Source organism: Ictidomys tridecemlineatus, chromosome 3 (assembly GCF_052094955.1).
Source record: "Ictidomys tridecemlineatus isolate mIctTri1 chromosome 3, mIctTri1.hap1, whole genome shotgun sequence".
Taxonomy (NCBI): domain Eukaryota; kingdom Metazoa; phylum Chordata; class Mammalia; order Rodentia; family Sciuridae; genus Ictidomys; species Ictidomys tridecemlineatus.
Genome location: NC_135479.1, coordinates 2,178,447 through 2,197,348, shown reverse-complemented (window position 1 = coordinate 2,197,348; position 18,902 = coordinate 2,178,447). Strand labels below are relative to the sequence as shown.

At 58.4% G+C, this 18,902-nt stretch overlaps 1 protein-coding gene across 1 annotated transcript; it reads right to left on the bottom strand.

The window, feature by feature from the left end:
• Positions 1 to 4,411: 4,411 nt before the first annotated feature.
• Positions 4,412 to 13,807, bottom strand: Nptx1 (neuronal pentraxin 1). The gene is made up of 5 exons (XM_005332636.4): positions 13,097 to 13,807; positions 12,607 to 12,814; positions 10,436 to 10,680; positions 9,118 to 9,297; positions 4,412 to 8,447 (listed from the first exon to the last, which is right to left on the bottom strand). Exons 1-5 carry the CDS (start codon positions 13,538 to 13,540, stop codon positions 8,226 to 8,228), a joined length of 1,299 nt encoding a protein of 432 aa, XP_005332693.1. The 5' UTR covers positions 13,541 to 13,807; the 3' UTR covers positions 4,412 to 8,225.
• Positions 13,808 to 18,902: the final 5,095 nt, after the last annotated feature.

Genomic DNA, 18,902 nt, shown 5'->3' with positions numbered 1-18,902 from the left:
GAACCCAGGGCCTCACCCGTGCCAGGCAAGCACTCTACTGCTGAGTTACAACCCCAGCCCCTGAAATAGCAAATTTTATGTTGTATATCTTCACCACAATTTTTAAAAATTACGTACTATACTAAAAGCTGTTGAATTGTATACTTTACATAGGTGAATTATATCTCATTAAAAGCATTAAAGAGACAGAGTGGCTCCTAAATGCAGCCCCCTTGCAAAGGCCGCTTGGAGGGTAGGGTGGGAGCAGAGGGGGGGTGTGTAGAGGGCACCTCTCCCTGCTCCAGCCTTGCCTGCGCAGCACCTCTGCAGGCAGAGCCCGGGCTCTGTCTGCTTGCACAGCTCTAGGCTGCTTCTGTGCTGAACACAGCCTCCCCTCCAAAGCCAATTTTCTGCACAGTGAAAATGTTTTCTCTGTGCCCACTTGAGCAGATGGCCCCCCACCTTGGCCTGAATTGAGGAGTACAGAAATCAAACAGGGGACAGACGGCTTCCTTGGCAGTGTCTTAACAGGCACATAAGCACGCAAACTCACGCCTGCCTCCCCACCCCAGCAGCCAGCTTCCCCCTGGCTACACACTGGGGCTGCCCAGGTGCCGGAGCTGGGCCTCCAAAGACAGCTCCTCCTTGGCCTTGCAGAACCCCAGGTGGGCACCTGGCCACCTGGCCCAGGTGCCTGCTGTGGCCAGTGTTCAGGAGCTAGACGAATGCGTGAGGGATGTGTTGTGAAGGTCTCAGAGGTGATTTCATCTCCTGCGCCCCCTCCTGTGCTCCTTCCTCTGCCCAGTCCCTGTCCCCTTCCCAGGAGGGAGCTTGATGAATGGAGGGCTCACCCTGGGACCTGTCTGCACCCCTCACTTGCAATGGTAGCTGAGAAGCTTCTGGGCCACCACTGAGTGTGGTAGGAAGGGCAGGGGTCTGGCCTGAAGATTCTGGAAAGGACCACAGAGACCCTGAGAGGAAGGTCTGCAGTGGAAAAGTCTGACTATTGGTGTGGGACAGGCAGGGGCCAGAGTTCCTGTTGTGCGAGGTGGGAGACAGCTTGACCAGGGAGGGTCAGGTGACCTCTGCCCAGGGAGGGTCAGATGACCTCTGCAGAGCGGCACTACTGGCATCCGTGGGCTGAGGAGGCCAGGCCGTAGACTCCAGGGAGAGCCTGGTGGGCCATGGAGACTATCTGAGCCAGGGCTGTGGGGGGCCAACTGCTTCCCACTTCCCCAAGTGACCAGGTCAGTCTCAGGAAATGCAAGTGTCCTTCTTGAAGGCACCAAGGGACACAATGATTTCCAGGCCTTAAGAATCCTACTGTTGGGTTGGGGGTGTGGCTCAGAGGTACGGCACCTACATGCCTGAGGCCCTAGTTCAACCCCCAGCACCTCAACAACCAGAGAATTCCACTCTTAGAAGCGTTTGTCTATATACCCAACATGAGGGGACTGTGTCACCAGTGGGCGCCGAGGGAGTCTGTGGCATTTCCAGGGACTAAGCAGGCGGGCTGGGCCTGGACAGCCTGGGAGAGGAGACACTTCCTGAGCCTGGGGAAGCCAAGCCTGCAGGAACTCACCTGAGCACGGGAGGTGGGCCCAGAGCACTACCCCTCAGCCAATGGAGCATGCTTGTTCCCCTCAGCGCGGGAGGGGGATGCCAGGACAAGCCCCCTGGCCACTTTATGGAGAGGACATGGGACAGAGCTGGTCAGGACTCCTCCTGGGCTGCTCTGTGGGGGAGGGCTGGCTGTGAGGGAGGAGGACCTGCCTGACTTGGGAGGCAACCTCCCTCCTTCACACCCCTCCAAGCTCAGCTCCTGAGTCCTGGCCAGGGAATACCAGGCATCCGGCAGGAAATCTCTGGACAGGGCCAGCAAGAAACCAGAGCGGATGGTTCCTTCTGCTAACCCAGCATGTCATTGGGGGTGGGGGTGGGGCAGCAAAGCTACCGGGCTCCAGGCTTACCGACCCCAGATGGTAAGTGTCTGGGATCTCTAGTAGGCCAGCTTCCGGAAGCACCGAAGACTTCGTGTTGGGTGCAAGGCTCTGGGTGGGGCAGGAGACAAACCAGAGCAAGACATGCAAGGCCCTGGCACCCACAGGGGCTGTTTCCAGCCAACCCCAGACACTCCAGGACTGGGGGGCCCTCCTGAGTGGTGGAGGGGAAAACAGTCCTTGAGAGCTGGCCAGGAGCTGAGAACTGGAGAAGGTGACACTGACCAGATTCCCTGGGATGCTGCAGTCCAGGAGCTGCAGCCAGGCTCTCCCACAGCCCACCTTCAGGAAGACCCCATCATAGTTCATGTTTTGTTACTAAAACCAAATATCTGGGGCAGGCTAACTTAACATGGCAAAGAGGATTAGTTAGCTGACATTTTTGGAGACTGAAAGTCCAAAATCAGACAGTGTTAGCCCTTGGTGAGGACCTCCTGGTGGAGGGCCCGTGTGAGAGAGAAAGTCACATCAGCAAACAGGAAGTCACCTGTGGCCTGCCCCCAGTGAACTAAGGACATCCCACGAGGTCCCTCCTCTTGATGTCCCCCTCCCAACTTGGCCGTGCTGCACACCAGCCCTCCAGCAGGGAACCTGTGGGTCACTCAGGCCATCAATGCTCCCCCCTCTGGGACTTCAGCATTCCGGGTCGGGGGCAGGGTATCAGTGATGATGACCCTGAGAGGAATCTGGGGTCCTGGTGGCGGGGGAGGGGAGGCCACACACTTCATCCTGCTTTCACAGCCCCGCGAGGTAAGTCCTGGCAGCCCCCCGTGACGGGTGAGGCCCCTGTGGTTCAGCCTGGTGAGAGCACCGAGCTGGGTGTCTGTAACCCTGGGTCCCAGTTCCAGCGCCTGCGCAGTCGAGCTGCCCAGCTCTGAACAGGCTGCACATGCTCTCGCAGCCTGGGTACTCTGAAAAGTGGGGCAGTGGGATCAGATGGCCCTCGAGGCTGTCCCAACACAGACCTTCTCCAGGTCTCAGATGCAGCATCTTTTCTGCCAGAGAAGAGCTAGAGGCACCCGAAGGTCTGACAGGCTGGCCCTGCCCTGGTGCGACTGATGAGACTGGATGACTGGGGCAGCGTGGTCACTCGCTGTCTTCATGTGTGTGGACAAATGGGGGGACCCTGCAGCTGAGTGTACTGAGCACAGTAAAAGAGAGAAAAGGTAGAAATGTGAGCAAGAGCTTGCTGACAGGTCTGTCTGAAAACGTGCACTGTCTCTGTAGGTAGTGAGCCCCATCACCCCAAGTGTGGAAGCTGAGAACGGTCGTATGTATCCGAGAGGCTCTGGAATCCTGTGCCCATGTCCCTGTGCCCAGACACGGAAGCCTGCACAGCTGCAGGGCCTGGCATCTTCCTTCCCAGCAGCTGCTTCTAGTGCGAGCTCCTAATGTGAGTCAAGATACCCAGTCTGGAATGAGCTCCCTTAGGAGGCTAGAAACCTAAGTGTGAAGCAGCTCACTAGCTGTTCCCTTTCCTGGGTGGGAAGCAGGAGCTCCTGGAGCCACCCACCCACCATGGTGGCCCTGGAGGGAAGGGGCAGGAGTACCCTGCTCAGTGGGGCTGCTCTCTGCCAACCAGGCTCCTGAGTGTGAGGAGGAGGACCCGCCTGCCTTGCTACATCTCCCTCCACCTTGCCAGGCAACAGGACTCCTTCACACCCCACCAACCAAACCCAGTTCCTGGCCAGGGAACACCAGGCATCCGGCAGAAAACCACCCCCCACCCAACCCAGCCTGTCTGCTGTGCTTGTGCAAGGGTGTATGTATGGTGTGTGTGTGGCGGGGGACCAAGCAAGCAGGCAGGCTAGTTGGGCTCCATGTTCCCTGGCCCCAGCTTGTAAGTGCCCTGGGGTCTCTAACACCAGGCTCTCAGATCCTCAGCACTGTGTTCTTTGGAAGGGAGCAGCTCACAAGCTTTGTGCACATCCAGAGCTTGGTCAAGAAAGCAAGGACTTCCCCAGGCCCGGGGCACCCAGGGTACCCACTCTCTTTGTTATGTGGATGTGGGGACACCCTCCATTTGAGTGCAGAAAAGTGGCCCAGAACTCCAGAGTAGGGGGTGTGGGGCATCTGTCAGCAGGAGGCGGCAAAGGAGAGTGGCCAGGGTGGCCTGGGAACTCGAAGCCCAGGCCTAGCAGGGAACCGGGAATGACTCCTCATCCCAGGGCTAGTGTGACCTCCCCAAGTTGGGAAATCACTTCACCTCTGTCTGCTTCAGTGTCAGCGGCCCTTGGGAAATGAGGACCCCCCACCCCAGAGCCCCAGGGGTTTCTGGAGCTGTTGAGGGACACAGTACAATGCAAACCCAAGTTCCTTACAGGTGAAGGTCACCTGCACCCTGCAGGTGAGGAAGGTGAGCCCAGGGATGTGGCCAGGCAGGTTGATGACATTGGCAAGTTCTAGAAAACATACAGTCCAAGGAGACCACAGTCTTTCTTCACTCTTTACTGTGTAAAAATAAACTCAACAATTCATGTCATTTCAGCATGAAAAAAAAAAAAAAAGCAAGAATACCAGTAGAAATAGTGCATTTCTAGAATTGCTGATGGGAGGTGGCAGGTCCCATGGTTTTGACCCATTTGATACCCAAAAGGCTGCAAATTGTATGAAAAATGTACAGCTTTGGTTAGCAAATAATGAAAAAGTAAGATACATCGATTCTCTTTCATATTTTACATTATATACATTATGACAATATCAACTTCAGGGGGTTTGCTTTTATTTTATTTTTTTGGCAAATAAGACAAAATTGGGACTCTTAGTATTGGGCTTTTTTCTCCTCAATGACTTGTTCCCTTTTAACAAATTGCACTGCACTTAAGTCCACTGTGCACAGAAGCGAGACATTTCCCAATGTTATTTGAATAAATTTCCACACTGTGTTTTAAGAGATGATACCACAACTGCTTCGAGCCATGTTTTAGTTGCCACAGGCTTTCAAAGGAGTCGATCCTCTTAATGTTGACACCATGTAACCCTAGCTGCTTCTATCGAGGTTAGAACTGATATCCAAGTCCTCCATTTGTTCTATTCGACCAGTAAGCTCCAAGACAAAGGTCCCACCATTAACGACTTTTTTGACCTCCTGTCCCCAACAGGCCTTCGAGATCAAGTGGCCTGCCTTGGAACTCACTGGAATGACCGTGAACCTCAGGCCTGCACTCCCTCCCCTCACTGCCCACAAGACACCCCCTTGGTCTCAGGTCCCAGGGCTGGTGACAAAGTGATTTTTGCAGTCTTAGAAAATAAACTGGGAATCTACAAAAGGAAAAGAAAGCATACAAAATGTATCTCTTTCTTCCAAAATACACGCTTTCAGTCCTACATTTTGGTGGAGCCTGAAAGTGTTTTCCAGGGAGATATAGGTTGAGATAATTTATAGGTTTGCCCTATTCTTTCATAAAAATACTCTTGTTTGGTAATAAACTTTTTCTTCTACAGTAAGAGAAATAATACTGTGTTATCAAAAGCAAGAAGGCTTACGATTCAAGTGGGATCTCAGCCCCCGAGGGCCCGGGGGCCTCCTTCGGTAGCGGTCCCACCCGGACACCCAGGGAGCTGTCGGACACCAGCTGGGCAAAAGCAGACACTGTGCCGACAGTGCTTTTTATCTTCTTATTTTATAAAATGGCTTACCTGAGAGGCATGTAGAATTCAGTGCAAGAGGGAACATCAGTCAGATCAAGGAGGCAATGGGACTGTGGACTGGATTTGCGGCTGTGTCATCTACCTTTCTTGGGGCCAGCAAAGTGCCAAGTGTGAACACAGTGAGGGAGTCGAGGGGCTTGGCACTGACTCCAGTGAGGGCCGGGCGGGAGCTAAATATCCGTGTCTGGCACCATGGGTGCATCAAGGGAGTGGGAAGGGAAGGGAAGGGAGGCGTCGGGAGGCTGGAGGGACAGAGGTGTGAGTTGGGATGCTCTGCCCTCTCTAGCTAGGGCAGAGGATGGCTTGTGGTCCTGGACGGACAGCTCCCACCTTGCCCACTGTGGGCAGAGGTGGTTTGGGGTCCGGTATTGGCAGGGGCAGGGGCTGGTGGAAGGTGCTGGCAGGAGGGCACCTGGCACAGCCGGCTCTGGGCCTTGCCCACGCGGGGCTCCCAGGCGGCTGGAGTGAGGGTGGGGCTCCATCTGCTCTGGAAAGGTGATTCCAGGCTCTCTTGCTCTCTCCCAACCACGGGTATCATTCAGGCTCATTCTCAGCCTACATGTTAAAGTTGCTTCTTGGTGTGTTTGGGGGGCGGGGAGGAGAGGGGAGCGCTGACCTCCCTCCAGTCCTCCACGGACACCCCTGCTTGCTTACCCAGCCATTTTCAGTAGCATGGGTGGTCAAAGAACACTGGGTGGCACTCAGCACACAACACAGAACCGGAGAAGTCCATGCAGGCAAGGGAACACACATCGGACCAGGGAGCAAGGAACACGCCACCCGAGGAACATGCAAACAGAGAAGATCCCTGCAGATCCGAGAAAGCCACGACCTGACGGGCACTGAGGAAGCACGAGTATCTAAAAAAAGCCACTGTTGAACAAGAACACACAGGGCCGTGCCGACCCGCACCCTCTCGGCCAGAGTGATGCAGTGCGGAGCGGCAGCCGGTACCGTGCAGACACAATGAGCACAGCGACAGAGACACCAACACAGACACACAGATGCACGGGTTTCTGACACAACGCGGGCCTGCGCTGCAGGAGCCAGGTGCCCCTGGAGGGACAGCAGGCAGCGCCTGCTCCTCGGAAGAACGTGTGCAGCTGCAGGCCAGGCAGGTGGTGTGCAGGACCTCTAGACAGACCCGCCCACCTCTTGCCAGTCAATCCCTGGAGCTGGCCCACCAGCTGGCAGGACCAAGCAGGGGCTCCCCCATCCTGGGCACGACCTCCTGGGTGTCTGCTCTCGGTCACTCACACACAAGCACACACACGTGCACACACGCACACACACGCACACTTTTCTCCCCTCTTAGGAAGGATTAGAAGGGGATGCTTGTGCTGCTTCTCATGGGGAAAAGAAGCTGGAGGTTCTGGGTGAGTCAGGTCTCAGAGTCACGGGCCAGTGGCAGATGGGGGGCTGCTTAAGCCCTGTAAGGAGAGGGTGGCAGGCCCTGCTCTGGCCGGGACTGGCTCCATCTGAGCGGTCCCTGAGCCAGCGTATCCAGGCCTGGGGTGCTGGGAGGGCTATGGCTGTCAGAAGTGCCAAGGGGAAGACCTTCTCATGGACCGGCTGGGCTGAGTCTCTGTTGCCTTCTGGGGCTGGGTTCCTTGTCCAGAGGACACTACTTGAAACCTGTCTCCAACTACCAGAGGTGGGGGCCAAAGCACTAGACCTCTGAATCTTGGGGCTCATGGGACACTCCTCTCTCAGGGCCACTTGGGCTCAAGCAGGACAGCATGGGTGGCTGAAAGGGAGTGACAGGTCCCAGCTCCACAGGATGCAAAGAGGCAGGGAGGCCCAGGAGCGAGGCCCAGTCCTGGGGTAGAGCCACCCAGGGGGCATGCAGGCCAGACCCCCAGGCCCACACTGCCCTCAGGTGAGACAGCAGGGACGCTGACCAGGCAGGGTGAGGGAAGGACTGGAAGGCGATGCCACCCCAGGACAGGAGCCTCCGACCTTCAGAGAGCATTCACTTCTAATATGGAGTAAAAACTCTCTGTAGAAAGGTCCCCCTGGCCTTGGAAAACCATTAAACCACATTTCCTACATCACTAGAGAGCTAAGCTGCTCCAAAAGAGGTCTGCAAACGAAGACAGATGTGTGTGCTGGAGAAGCGGCACCAGCCCCAAGGCACACAGGAGCGGACAGAGTTGGCAATTCAGAGTTCTGACCCATCACGAGGTTTCCCAAAGCCACCAGGAAAGGAGGAAACCAGATATTCATTCTAGAATGAAAGTCCTCCCCAGCTACACACACACACACACACACACACACACACACACCCCCCTTCACCGACTTCTGCACTGTCCAGAATGCTGATGTCACCTCTTTCGCTGTGAGTAGGGCACGCCTGGGAAACAGTCGGGGCTCCTAGGGAGAAGTGGGGTTCCTTAGGAATGGAGGAGAGCCGGGACTGCTTCGTGTGCATGAGAAGGGCAAAACCAGGCTGTGTGCGCATGTGTGTGCGTGTGCGTGTGCAGGGGCCATGGCCTTGATTCATTCCTGGGGAAAGGGAAAGAAGAGACGATGGATCATCACTGCACAAGCAGGGTAGGTGGGTGTGGGGCCGGGGCTCAGCCCTGCCGAAAGCTGTCAGTTGATCTGGCGACAGGCCTCGAATGTCCACTTGGTGGCTCCGCCAAAGATCTCAATGTGGGACTCTGCCCAGGCGATGACATTGCCAGAGAGGGCCTTGGTGCTGCAGGTGGCCAGGTTGTATACTTCCCCTGGGGTCAGCTTGCGGTCCCAGATGTTGAAATGGGCCAGCTCACCCACAAATGCTTGTGTGGCATCAAACCCGCCACCCAGAGTGTCCTTTGGAGAAGAGCAGGGGATGAAGGTTGAGGGTCAGCCAGATGGTCAGGGACCAGGTGGAGGGGCCTATCCCTGGGGGATGAGTCTGGGTGTCTGTCTCTCCTATTTGGGGTTGCTCTGTCTGTCCTTGGTACCCTTCTGTTTCCTGGCCCTGAGTCTTCAGCCACACATCTGTCAATCTCTGAGGGCACCCCCTCTGCTTTGGTTGGGGATCTCTGCTTGGGGGCCTCTGGGCTCTGCCCATCCTGTCCCTCAGCCAGCAAGTGAGGGGTCAGTGGGGCTGTGGACAACTATGGCAACAGAGTCCCGGGGCCCTACTCAGACCACACTCTTGGCCAGCTCCAGCTAACTACATTCCCCCAGGAACAGAAGCCCTGTCTTCTCCACCCCTTCCCCTCCCTCCCAGGTGCCCAAGGGAGGAGAGGAACCACTTCTTGGGAACTAAATTATTCATTGTTAAAAGCAGAATTGGCCTCCTCATGCCAAAGAGAGCCTCACTGCTGTGCTGAGAGGGCTGGATGCAGAGCTGCTCCTGCCCCAGGTCCCTGAAGAAGCCCCCAGGCCGGGGTTGGGCCCAAACCCCAGCACAACTACTGCCCTCCTACTTCTCCAAATCCCACGGCGCTGCCCCGGCCCCAGGCTGCAGCTCTCTCCCCTCCCCCACCAGTACCTGCTCCTGGCCCAGCACCAGCACGCCCTGCGGCTTGATGGGGTGGTAGGGTGCCAGGTTCTCGCCATTGCCGCCCTGGGTGCCGTCCTGGTAGGCTTCCCAGACCCCGTCCCGGGTGGTCCAGGTGACGCAGATGTGGTGCCACTTGCCATCATTGATTACAAAGGGCAGCTTGGCCACCTGGGAAGAAGAGCACACCACGAGATAAGGTTGAGGACAGCTTTCAGAATCAGTGATCTCACGGGGGCAATTGTGATTTTTTTTTTCCTTCACTTCACTTTCAAAATACTGAATTCCTCTAGCACCTTCCCCTCTGAACTTCAGCATCCATCAGCCCCACCCATGGGTGGGTCAGGGAATCCCACAGGAAACACAATGCCTTGCCAAGGAGCCCCGAGATGCATCTGGGCACACACCTCCTCCCTCCTACGTGCCCTCCTCCCTCCTAGCGGGTCTATAAAACAAGCCCTCAAGGGAGGGAGCATCCCTAGCAGTTTCCTGTTGCCTCCCCCTGCCAGGCCTCTCCTCTCTTCCCTCCCTCCATCTCCAGGTGTTAGTCCTCAGGTCTGCACCCCAGCCGGCCCCTGCAGAGAGCCTGGGGGATGCCATGAGGGGATGACACTGTGCTTTCAGACTGGCAACAGACTCACACTCCCCCTCTCCGCTCCAGGCAGGGGATGGTGCAGCCACAGAACTTACCGGCCTCCCACTTGGGGAAATGGAGCCCAGAAAGCACCACCCTCTCTGGGGCACAGCTTCAAGATGAGGGGCCAGAAGCCGATTCCCAGCTTTACCCATTTACTACCACGAAGGACATGAAGATAAAGGGGTTTGAAAGTTGGCAGCTAATTCCCAGGCAAACGAAGGGGACAAGACGGGGAAACGGTCACTAGAGGGAAAGGTCTGCCCTGGAACAGGGAACAGGTGGAACTGGCCTTCTCCTGAGAGTAGGGGGCTAAGTGGGGGGATAGATGTGGACTCAGAAAGGATCTCCAGAGCACCTGGATTCCCCACCCAGAGCACCTATGGACCACCAAATATGGAGAAGCCCAGACAGTCTTAGGCCCAACAGCGGAGGAGCCAGGATCACATCAGCAGGATGGATGTCCCCATCGCCTCCCCCCACCCCCACACAGGAGGCTTCTGTCTGGAACATTCCAGCTCTCCCTATTCTGGAGCAGAGAGCAGGCGAGGGTACCCCTCCCTACTTCTGTCCTTCACCTTCTGCCTCCCCCGTCCCACTGGGTAGAAGGGCCACAGCAGCATCTAAGGCCACCTGACAGAGCTGGGCCTGAAGGCCTGGTCCTGCAGTCCCTACCTTGTCATTGATGAGGATCTCCATGGGGTTGTTGCCCCACTCGATGAGGACGAGCTCATTGGCCTGGCCGGGCACAGCATAGGAGAAGGGCGTGCCCACGCCGGGCGCAGCGCTGGACTTGAGCCACATGCACACGGTGAAGGCGTACATCTCAGGCAGGCTCTTCTTCACCTTAGCGTACATGTAGTTGGTCCGCAGCGGGAATGTGAGCTGGAACTTGTCTCCAGGGCGGTTATCTTTTTGACCTGGGGAGGACAGAACCCAGTTCGACACCATGACCCAGGGCTTAGCTGGCATCTGAATTGTGTTTGGTCCCCACCAAACCCTGTGACGCAGACAGGGCATGGGGCCAGATGGTAAAAAAGCTGACCCAAGGTCTCTGCACTCCAGGCCTGGCTAGCACTCACTTCCACATGGTGCCACCCTGGGGAGGTGGGGTGGAGGGGGAACACAGGCTGGCTGTGGGCATCCGCCCTTGGGCTGCCAGGTGGGCATGGGAAAGGCAGGGCCAGCCTTCAGGTCGGTGGGATCCTGTCAACTGACCGAGAAGGTGGCTGCAGGGGAAGGAGGAATGAGGCTAGCTCCCCACAGAACAGCCCCTTTGGGGACCGACCTGATTCCAGGATGGTGACTGTGCTCAGAACCCCTCACCACTCCTGTCAGTGTCTCTTAATCCCCAAGGAGATAATCAGGCCCCGGTTTCCGGCCGCATCCTTCCAGGCCCACCCCTGCTGCAGCCCGGGCCATTTCCACAATCCCATTCATCCCTTGGAAGAAAGCACTGTCCCCTCCCCCAGGCTCTTCCAGGGACTCAGACTGGAGCCCTGCTGAGAGGGCAGGGCAGGGCAGGGCAGGGCAGGGCAGCAGGAGTGGGCGGCATCCCTGGGGCGGGGGCAGAGTGACTACTTTGAGGATGCCACACAGTCTCCCATGAGCTTCCATCCCGCACAGTTTGCAGTCCTTTTAAACTGCCATCAGCTTCCAACCTGCCAGCCATGTCTCCAGGGAATGTCCAAACCCCTCACCCCAATAGACAAACACACCATGGCTATTGGCTATTGGGCTGGGCCTGGTGTGGGACTGACTCCCGACCCAGCCCCCTGAGTACTCATATCAGAGCCCAGGAACACAAGCACCCTGCCATCTCCTGGGTGCCCACCTGTGCTCCTACCCCAGAGCCCAGACCTGGTACCTCAGGCTAAGGGGAACTGCTGGAAGGCATTTGGACAGGACAGCCATCCACTTCGCCTCTGAGCCAGGTATCTGATAGCAGAGCACGGCTGGCCCCTTTAAGACAGTGCCCCCCACATACAAGCCCACAGTGGGGAGATCCAGCCCCTGGTGTCTCTCTAGAATGGTGTAATTTCCCAGCATCTCTCCTCCTTCCCTCCCCCTCCCTCCTGAGGTCCCTCTTTCCCCTGATCTGTTTTTCAGTTACATAACGTGCCTTAAGATGGCACTGTTTAAATCCATCCGGCACAGTTTGCAGTCCAAGCAAGGTCACGTGGCCCTGCTCCACTCCTAGGTGCCCCCCCACCTTTTTACAACCTTGTTTGATTTCTGCGACTTGAAGGCAGAGCTCATCTGTGCGGGGCTGTGCTTGGGCCAGCCTGAGTTGACTACCTGGGAGCTGCTGAAGTGAACAAGATGCCCAAGCTGGGGTCACTCAGAAAGGAGATAGGAGCCTGGCTCTGGGTGGGAGGGGGAACCTGGTGATCCTGAGAGAACACCGGGGGCTCAGGGCAACTGGGAGGAAATGTACCCCAGGCCCAAGTGGGCTAATGCCTCATTCTTTGCTGGTGACAGAGACCAGCAAGAGCCAGATTTTCTTAACCAGGGAGGGCTGGGCCAACCACAGCTACTGTGCAAAGTTACTGAAGATTAAACAAATCAGACTTGAAAAATTCGAGAGTGTGAGTACAGCTTGATGGGGACAGGTGCACCATGCAATATCTTCCTCTGTTCAGCCTCTTGTCCCTGGAGATGTCTCCAGCCCAGGGTACCAGCAAAGCTGGGAACAAGCCTGGAAGATCAGAACCTGGGGAGGGGCTTCCGGAGTGGAGGAAGTCGGGGTTACAAAAGGGCTGAACTGGGCTGTGCAGGGAGTCTGTCTCACACGGTCCCTGGAGGGAGACACGAGCAGGCAGCCTGGCCCCCCTCTTAACCCTTACCTTTCTCCAGCTCGCTGATCCGCTGGTGCAGGGAGGTCAGGGCGCTCTCGATCTTGACCCTTTCCTCGGTGTCGTTCTTGGGGCCCCCCTTTCCTTCCTCCAACGTGTTCACCCGAGATAGCACCTGCCGCTCCAAGTCATCGATCTTGCTCTGCAGCAGATCCTTGAGGCTGTTGGTCTGGCTGGAGGAATTGAGGCGGCTGTACTGCTGCGGGGGCACAAGGGCAGGGGAAAACCACACCGTTACACGAGGAAGGGAGACCTTGCCAGAGGCCCGCGGCGCGGTCCCCTGCGGGCGACTGCGGGGGCGGCCTGGCGAGGAGCTCCAGCGAGTGGCCGCCCGCGGGTCCCCGCAGGCTCGGCGAGGCGCCGGCTCGGCAGAAGCTCGCTACCGAGACTGGAGTGGGGGGTGCCGGGCCAGGTCGGGGACGTAGTGGGGGAGGGCAGGGGGGGCATAAAACCCGGAGGGGGAACCGCGGCTCACACGGACCTCGAGGTTCTCCAGGCGGGTTTTGAGAGACTGCAAAGTTTGCCCGAGTTGGCTAAGCGTCTCCGCGGCCGGCGTCCGGGACAGGTCGCCCATGGTGTTCTTGCCCGAGCCGGGCTGCTTGCGGCCGCCGCCCGCCCTGGCCTCGCCGGGACCGGAGTCCAGTGTGCTCTGACTCTCGCAGCGGCCCAGCTTGGTGGTCAGTTCGCGGATGGTCTCCTTCTGGCTAAGGATAGTCTCCTTCTGCTGCAGCACGGTCTCGCGAAGCTGCAGCACATTGCTCCGGAGCTCCTCCGCGCCGCCAGCGGCCACGGACGCGGCGCACATGTCGGCGTCCACCGGCACCGAGGTGCAGATGAAGCGCGTCGGCCCAAAATCCTGGGCCCCACTGCCCAGGAGGCAAAGAGCGAGCAGCGCACAGGTGCGCGCGGCGCGGCCAGCCAGCATGGCTGCGGGCACCTGGAGAGCCGGACCCGTTTCGGCTCGGGTGGGGCTCGGCTCCGGCTGGGACCGGGCTCGGGCTGTCGCTCCCCTGGCGGCCCGCGCTCTGGGAGCCGAGTTCCTTGGCCGCACGGTCCACACCGCCGCGCTCTCCGGCCCCCACTGCCGCCTGCGCTGCGGAGCTCGCGCCTTTTATGCTGCCGCGGGAGGGGCCTCGGCGCAGCCGACGTCAGCGGGGGAGGAATCCCGCTTTAATTGTCTGCGGCCCTGGCCCGCCGCGCGGCGGGGGTCGCACGAGAGCGCGGCTGGGGCTGCTTCCTCGCGCCCTCTCCCGCCCCTCCCCGCGCCGCCGCCCCCTCCCACCGCCTCTGCCGGCCCGCCCCCGCCCCGGCCAGCGCCGCTTCCCCGAAGGCTGAGAGAGCCCAGGGACAAGTGGGATATCGGGCCGCGGGCCTGGCCTCAAAGATGGGCTACATGTGGTGTCCCCCAATCTCCGACGGAACTCCGGGCGGATGAGAGACCACGACAAAGCCAGGCGACAGAACTCGGTTCTGTTGGCTCGGCTTCACTGAGCACCCGCGAAGTCCGGTTCTCTGGTGACCACCCAAGACCTCAAATCCAACATGCCGGGTGAGGTTCAGAAACCACTGAGTCTGGGGACTTCCCGCGACACAGTTCCCATCTCTCCTGCTTTTCCCCTCCCCCAGCTCCCAGGCCTTAGGGATCCAATATCGTCCTCCGTGCGGGCGGGGCGTTGGGGACTTCTCCCAAGCGGCCTTCGGGAATCCGAGTCTTTGCTACCACCTGAGCCCACCCAGTTCCGGACAGACGGCGCCCTAGAAGCTGGAGGCGCTAGCGAAGTGGACCCAGCGGGAAGACCGGTCCGCACTCGCGGAGCGCCTTCCCATCCCGGAGGCCCGCGTGCGCTCTGGGTGTGTCGGTGTGTTCCTGTCTAGGTTCCCGAGTGTGTCTGTGTGTGCCTGTTGGATTTTTTTGTTCTCCGTGCGCCCCAGCTTTTCTCATTTCTTGGGCCCCACGGACAGTGGCAAGAGTCTCAGAGTGGGCAGGGGGCGTTACACCTGTGGACTCCGCTCGCCGGCCCTTTCCTCACAGGCACCCCAGGCAGCCATTCACAGACTCACACCTTTTTTTCTGGACAGCGGTCCGGGGCTCAGCTCCCCGATTCCTGTTCCTAAGCCCAACTGGGGACTAGGGACCAGGGCCGAAGCCGCCGCTCAGACCAGCGTGGGTCAGAGCCAAAAGCTCCTCGGAAATCTACTCGTGCCAGCTCCCCTGGTATACAGAAGGAAGCAGGCAGGGGGATTCCAAATTGGGTTCGAGGTGACAAGTGGAGCCCGGGCTACAGCCACCGCCTGGTTGGCCCGATGACCGCCCCACTCCTCTCTTCCTTTACTCCCCGAAGCCTTTTATCGCCCTGCAATGGGCCATGCTGGGTCCCCACCTTGGGGCCCCCAACCCGGAGAGACCCACAGGCAGCTCCCCCGGCAGCTCTGGGACTGGGGGTTCAATGCTTGGGTGGGAGTGGTTATGAGAGACCGCGACCTCCTCCCCTTTCCGCGGCCGTCTCCCACCCCCAAACTCCCCCCACCCCCCACCCCCGCAGCCTGCCTTCCGGATCTCAGACTTTAACCCTCCCGGAGCCGGGGTTGCGAGGCGGCGCGGTCCATTCACGTCCCGCGCGTCCTCGGACCGCAGCTTCCGGGCGCCAGAGGGACCCCGCGGTCCACTCGCCGCTGTCCTCAGCTCCGTGCGGCGAGGCCTGGCGGGCTTCCCAGCCCCGCGGGTCTCAATACCTACGAAAGGCGCCGAAACCCGCAGCAGCTCTCGGCCGGGCGACCGCTCCAGTCCCCTCCTGGCCGAGGGAGGGACTAGCCACGCGCCTCCCCACGCGGGCGTGAGCCTGGAGCGCCTGGGCCCGGGGCGCGAGGGGCGCTGCGCTGCTTTGTGACTTCTGCCCCTAACTCCCAGCCAGAGTCCGCGGCGGGCCCCCCGACTCCCCGACTGTGTAGCCCAGGCAGTTCCCGGCCGGGCCCGCGGCGAGTGATCCGGCCCCGAGCTCGTGGGCGCGGACGCGGCCCGCCCTTCCCCTGGCTGAGGGCACCAAGCAGGCACTCCTGGCCAGGCCTTCCGTCTTGAGCCCAGGAGCGGCCGGGGACCCTGAGGTCTGTCGTCAGGAAGGCGACCTCGGCGGCTTGGCACCAGGGCACTGGGGGTCGGGTCACCCCTCCGCAGAGTACGGGATCGGGCGGCACTGGAAGTGGAGGGAGGGCCCTGGGACAGATTCCCGGGACCTCTGAGAAGTGTGAGCCTGGAGGAGAAGGTAGGGTAGCGTCCAAGGGCAGGACGCTTCGGTCCAGTCATCCGCCATTGTGAAGCGTTCTGTCCGCCAGGAGGCGCTCTGCGAAACACCTGCGGCTCGGTGTGGGGGCTCCAGCGGAGGGCCTAGGCCTTTAAGTCCTTGTTGGCTGGACTCAAGACCCTGGGCAGGTGGAGAGTCCATCCTGTCGTGTTTAGGGTTCTTTCTACCTCCCAGTGTTCTGGAAGTATCTGGGAGCGGAGGGGGCCAGGGAGTCCAAATGAAGGACCGCCCTGCCCAAAACCCTCAAAAAAAAAAAAAAAAAAAAAAAAAAGCAAGGGGCCAGACTCTTCAGTGGGACAGCCAGTGCAGAGGCATGCGCACACGTGGACACCCAGTTCTCTGTGCCTGCCCGGGGTCCCACACCCCAGATCCAGGAGGCAAGGCGAGGTGAGGGAGGGGAAGTCATGAACAGGACCTTACTCCGAGCTGGGAAGCCAGGCCGACTTGGCTGGTACCATAGATGTAAGTAATCTCAAAAGCACAGGCAATATTAAATGGAACAAAATAATGAGGAAGTGATGCGTTTTGAGTATTAGCTTAATGTAGTTTATTTAACTATAAGTTTATATAATTTAAACGTTAAGATGGTTATTTGTCAATCAGCCTGCAAAATTCCAGAAAATGGAATAATCATCTGGTACCTGTTGGCTCAACACAACACAGGTGTGGGGGACATCTTCTCACTTGGTTCAGAGCCCTGACTGGTGGTCAGTGTGGAAAAGGCACGCAGGCATGAGAAGACTAACCAGGGAAAATGGGTGGCATTATGAGGATTTCAGTGCCCACCCAGGGTCTTTACCCGGTGGACAGTCAGAGCAGGGGTGTGCCTAAACCCCATCATGCAGCATCTCCAAGGCCTGTCCTCCTCTAGGGCCAAGACCATGAGCAGGTCTAGAACCCCCACCTCAATCAGGGAAGAGCTCCCCTTGGGCAGGCAACAGTTGAATGCTGGGAGGGCCTGGGAGAGTGCTGGACAGGGACACCATAATCCTTCCTCCTGCTTCTGAGCCCTTCTAACATCAGGGTCCCCGATGACTTTCAGAATAGCTACCCCTGCAGGGATGAGCCTGGGAGAGGCAAGGGGAGGGGGAATGGCCAACAGCCCCCTCCCCATGAAAAGAAGGAGCAGGAGTCCTCACAGATCACTGCTTTGGGACATGGTGCACCCTGGCACAGAGCTGGTGGAAGTGCCTCTGGAGGTCAGGCTGCGAGCCACCCTTAGATGTGCTGGCATCTTGTTGAGGATGGGGGACAACCTGCAGCCAAGTAAGCAGCTGGTGTTTTCATTTTCCTGTAAGGTTTCAGGTTGTGTCGGGGTCTGCTTTGTTTTTCAGCAACCCCTAGGTGCAAACTGTGTTCTTTTCTGGATCTGAGAGCAGGTTTCATTGTCTTAAGACTCCTGGTCTCTGCATTCAACAGCTCACTGTAACAGCTCATTGGGCTTTCCAGGTACCACGGGCACTTCTCTATGTGGTTAATGCCTCACACCAGGTGTGGGGGTGTTCAGGTGTCCTCGGGGCAGAGCAGGGGTGCTGCAGGCTGCCCCACGGGAGCATCACCAGGGACGCAGCCAGCTTCGTGACTCCTACCCTACTTCCTATGTGAGGAGTCCCTGGGGCCTAGGGTTGGGTGTGGGCCGGCTCTGACAGCAGCCATCCTCACAGGCCTCTGAGTCACAGCCTCAACCCACCTGTGCCTCAGTCACTCGCCTGACAGGCCCTACCCACCAGCTCTGTGTGACAGAACACAGGACCTGCTCCCTGGCTTGCTCTCCTCTGTCCTCTCCATGGACATCCCTGTAGTCATCACCACATCCTACAAACTAACAGCTGTCCTTTTCCAAAACCCTCTGTCCACATTCATGCATTTTAAGGCATAGACGAGCTACTGTCTTCACTTACAGATGGGGACACTGAGGAAAGCCCAATGTCATACGGTTCCAGTGAGGGTGTGGTGGGGGGTCAAGCCCGAGCCCGCACACTCTGTGACCACCTGTGCAGACAAGGACCTCAAAGACAGGAGCCCTGAGGGGTGGCTGGGCCTCAGTGCACTCACCCCCAGAGTACAGGCAGATCAGGCTGCGTCTGCAGCCCTGGGGCTCAGAGCTTCTCAGCCGTCAGCCCTGCAGCTCCACAGGGCTCCCCTGTCCATGCCCACTGTGCAAATTCAAGGGAACCTGTGACAGCTGCAGTCTCAAGCAGCTGGCTCCCTCTCCAGATTCTCTGTACCCATCCCAGTGTTCCCACATGAGGATCTCCTTCCTTCCCAGCCCTTCCTCCTCAGAGCAGCCAGGGCAGCTGCTGGCCCAGTCTGGAAGAGGGCAAGAACTGGATGGTCTCTCTCTGCCCTGCCCTGTCCTTCCATAGATGGGACTGAGCTCTTGATCTATGATTTCTTGTTCCCAATAAAAAGGAGTTTGCAGGCAAAAAATGGGAAGGCTGGTCTTACTTTTCTCCAAGCAGGGGTTTCCTGGTGCCAGGCAGGGCCTTGGGCATTTAGTACAGTGTACATATTCATAACGTTTGCTTTCAGTTGGGCAAATATTTCCAGAGCATCTGCTGAGGGGCAGGCCAGTTGCCAGGGCCAGCGGTGAATAAAACACTGACACCCATTCCTCAGAGGCTCACTCTAGTGGGTGAGACAGGTGTAAATACACCTATAACAAGATGCACAGGAGATGCCTAAAACAGTGGCAGCCAGGGCGGGGGTGGGGGTTGCAGGAGTGTCTCCCGATGAAGTGGTGCCAGAGGGGTCTGAGAGTGGCAGGAGGCGGGGAAGGCAGCAGGCACAAGCTACGCAGTGGTGGGGGCTGGTGGGGGCTTCAGTGTGTCGAGGGGAAAGTGCAAAGCAGTGAGTGGAGAGTGAGGCAGACCACCGGACAGCTCTGGGACTCCAGTATTCCAAGGACCATTGCCTTAAGACTCCTGGTCTCTGCATTCAACAGTGATGATGGCAGATTTATATGGTGCTTTCCAGACTTACGATTCT

Coding starts and splice junctions, on each gene's coding strand:
- Nptx1 (XM_005332636.4), bottom strand. CDS start 13,540: ATGCTGGCTGGCCGCGCCGCGCGCACCTGTGCGCTGCTCGCTCTTTGC. Junction 10,681..12,606: donor GATCAGCGAGCTGGAGAAAG/GTAAGGGTTAAG, acceptor TGTCCTCCCCAG/GTCAAAAAGATAACCGCCCT. Junction 8,448..9,117: donor TGGTGCTGGGCCAGGAGCAG/GTACTGGTGGGG, acceptor TCTTCTCCAAAG/GACACTCTGGGTGGCGGGTT.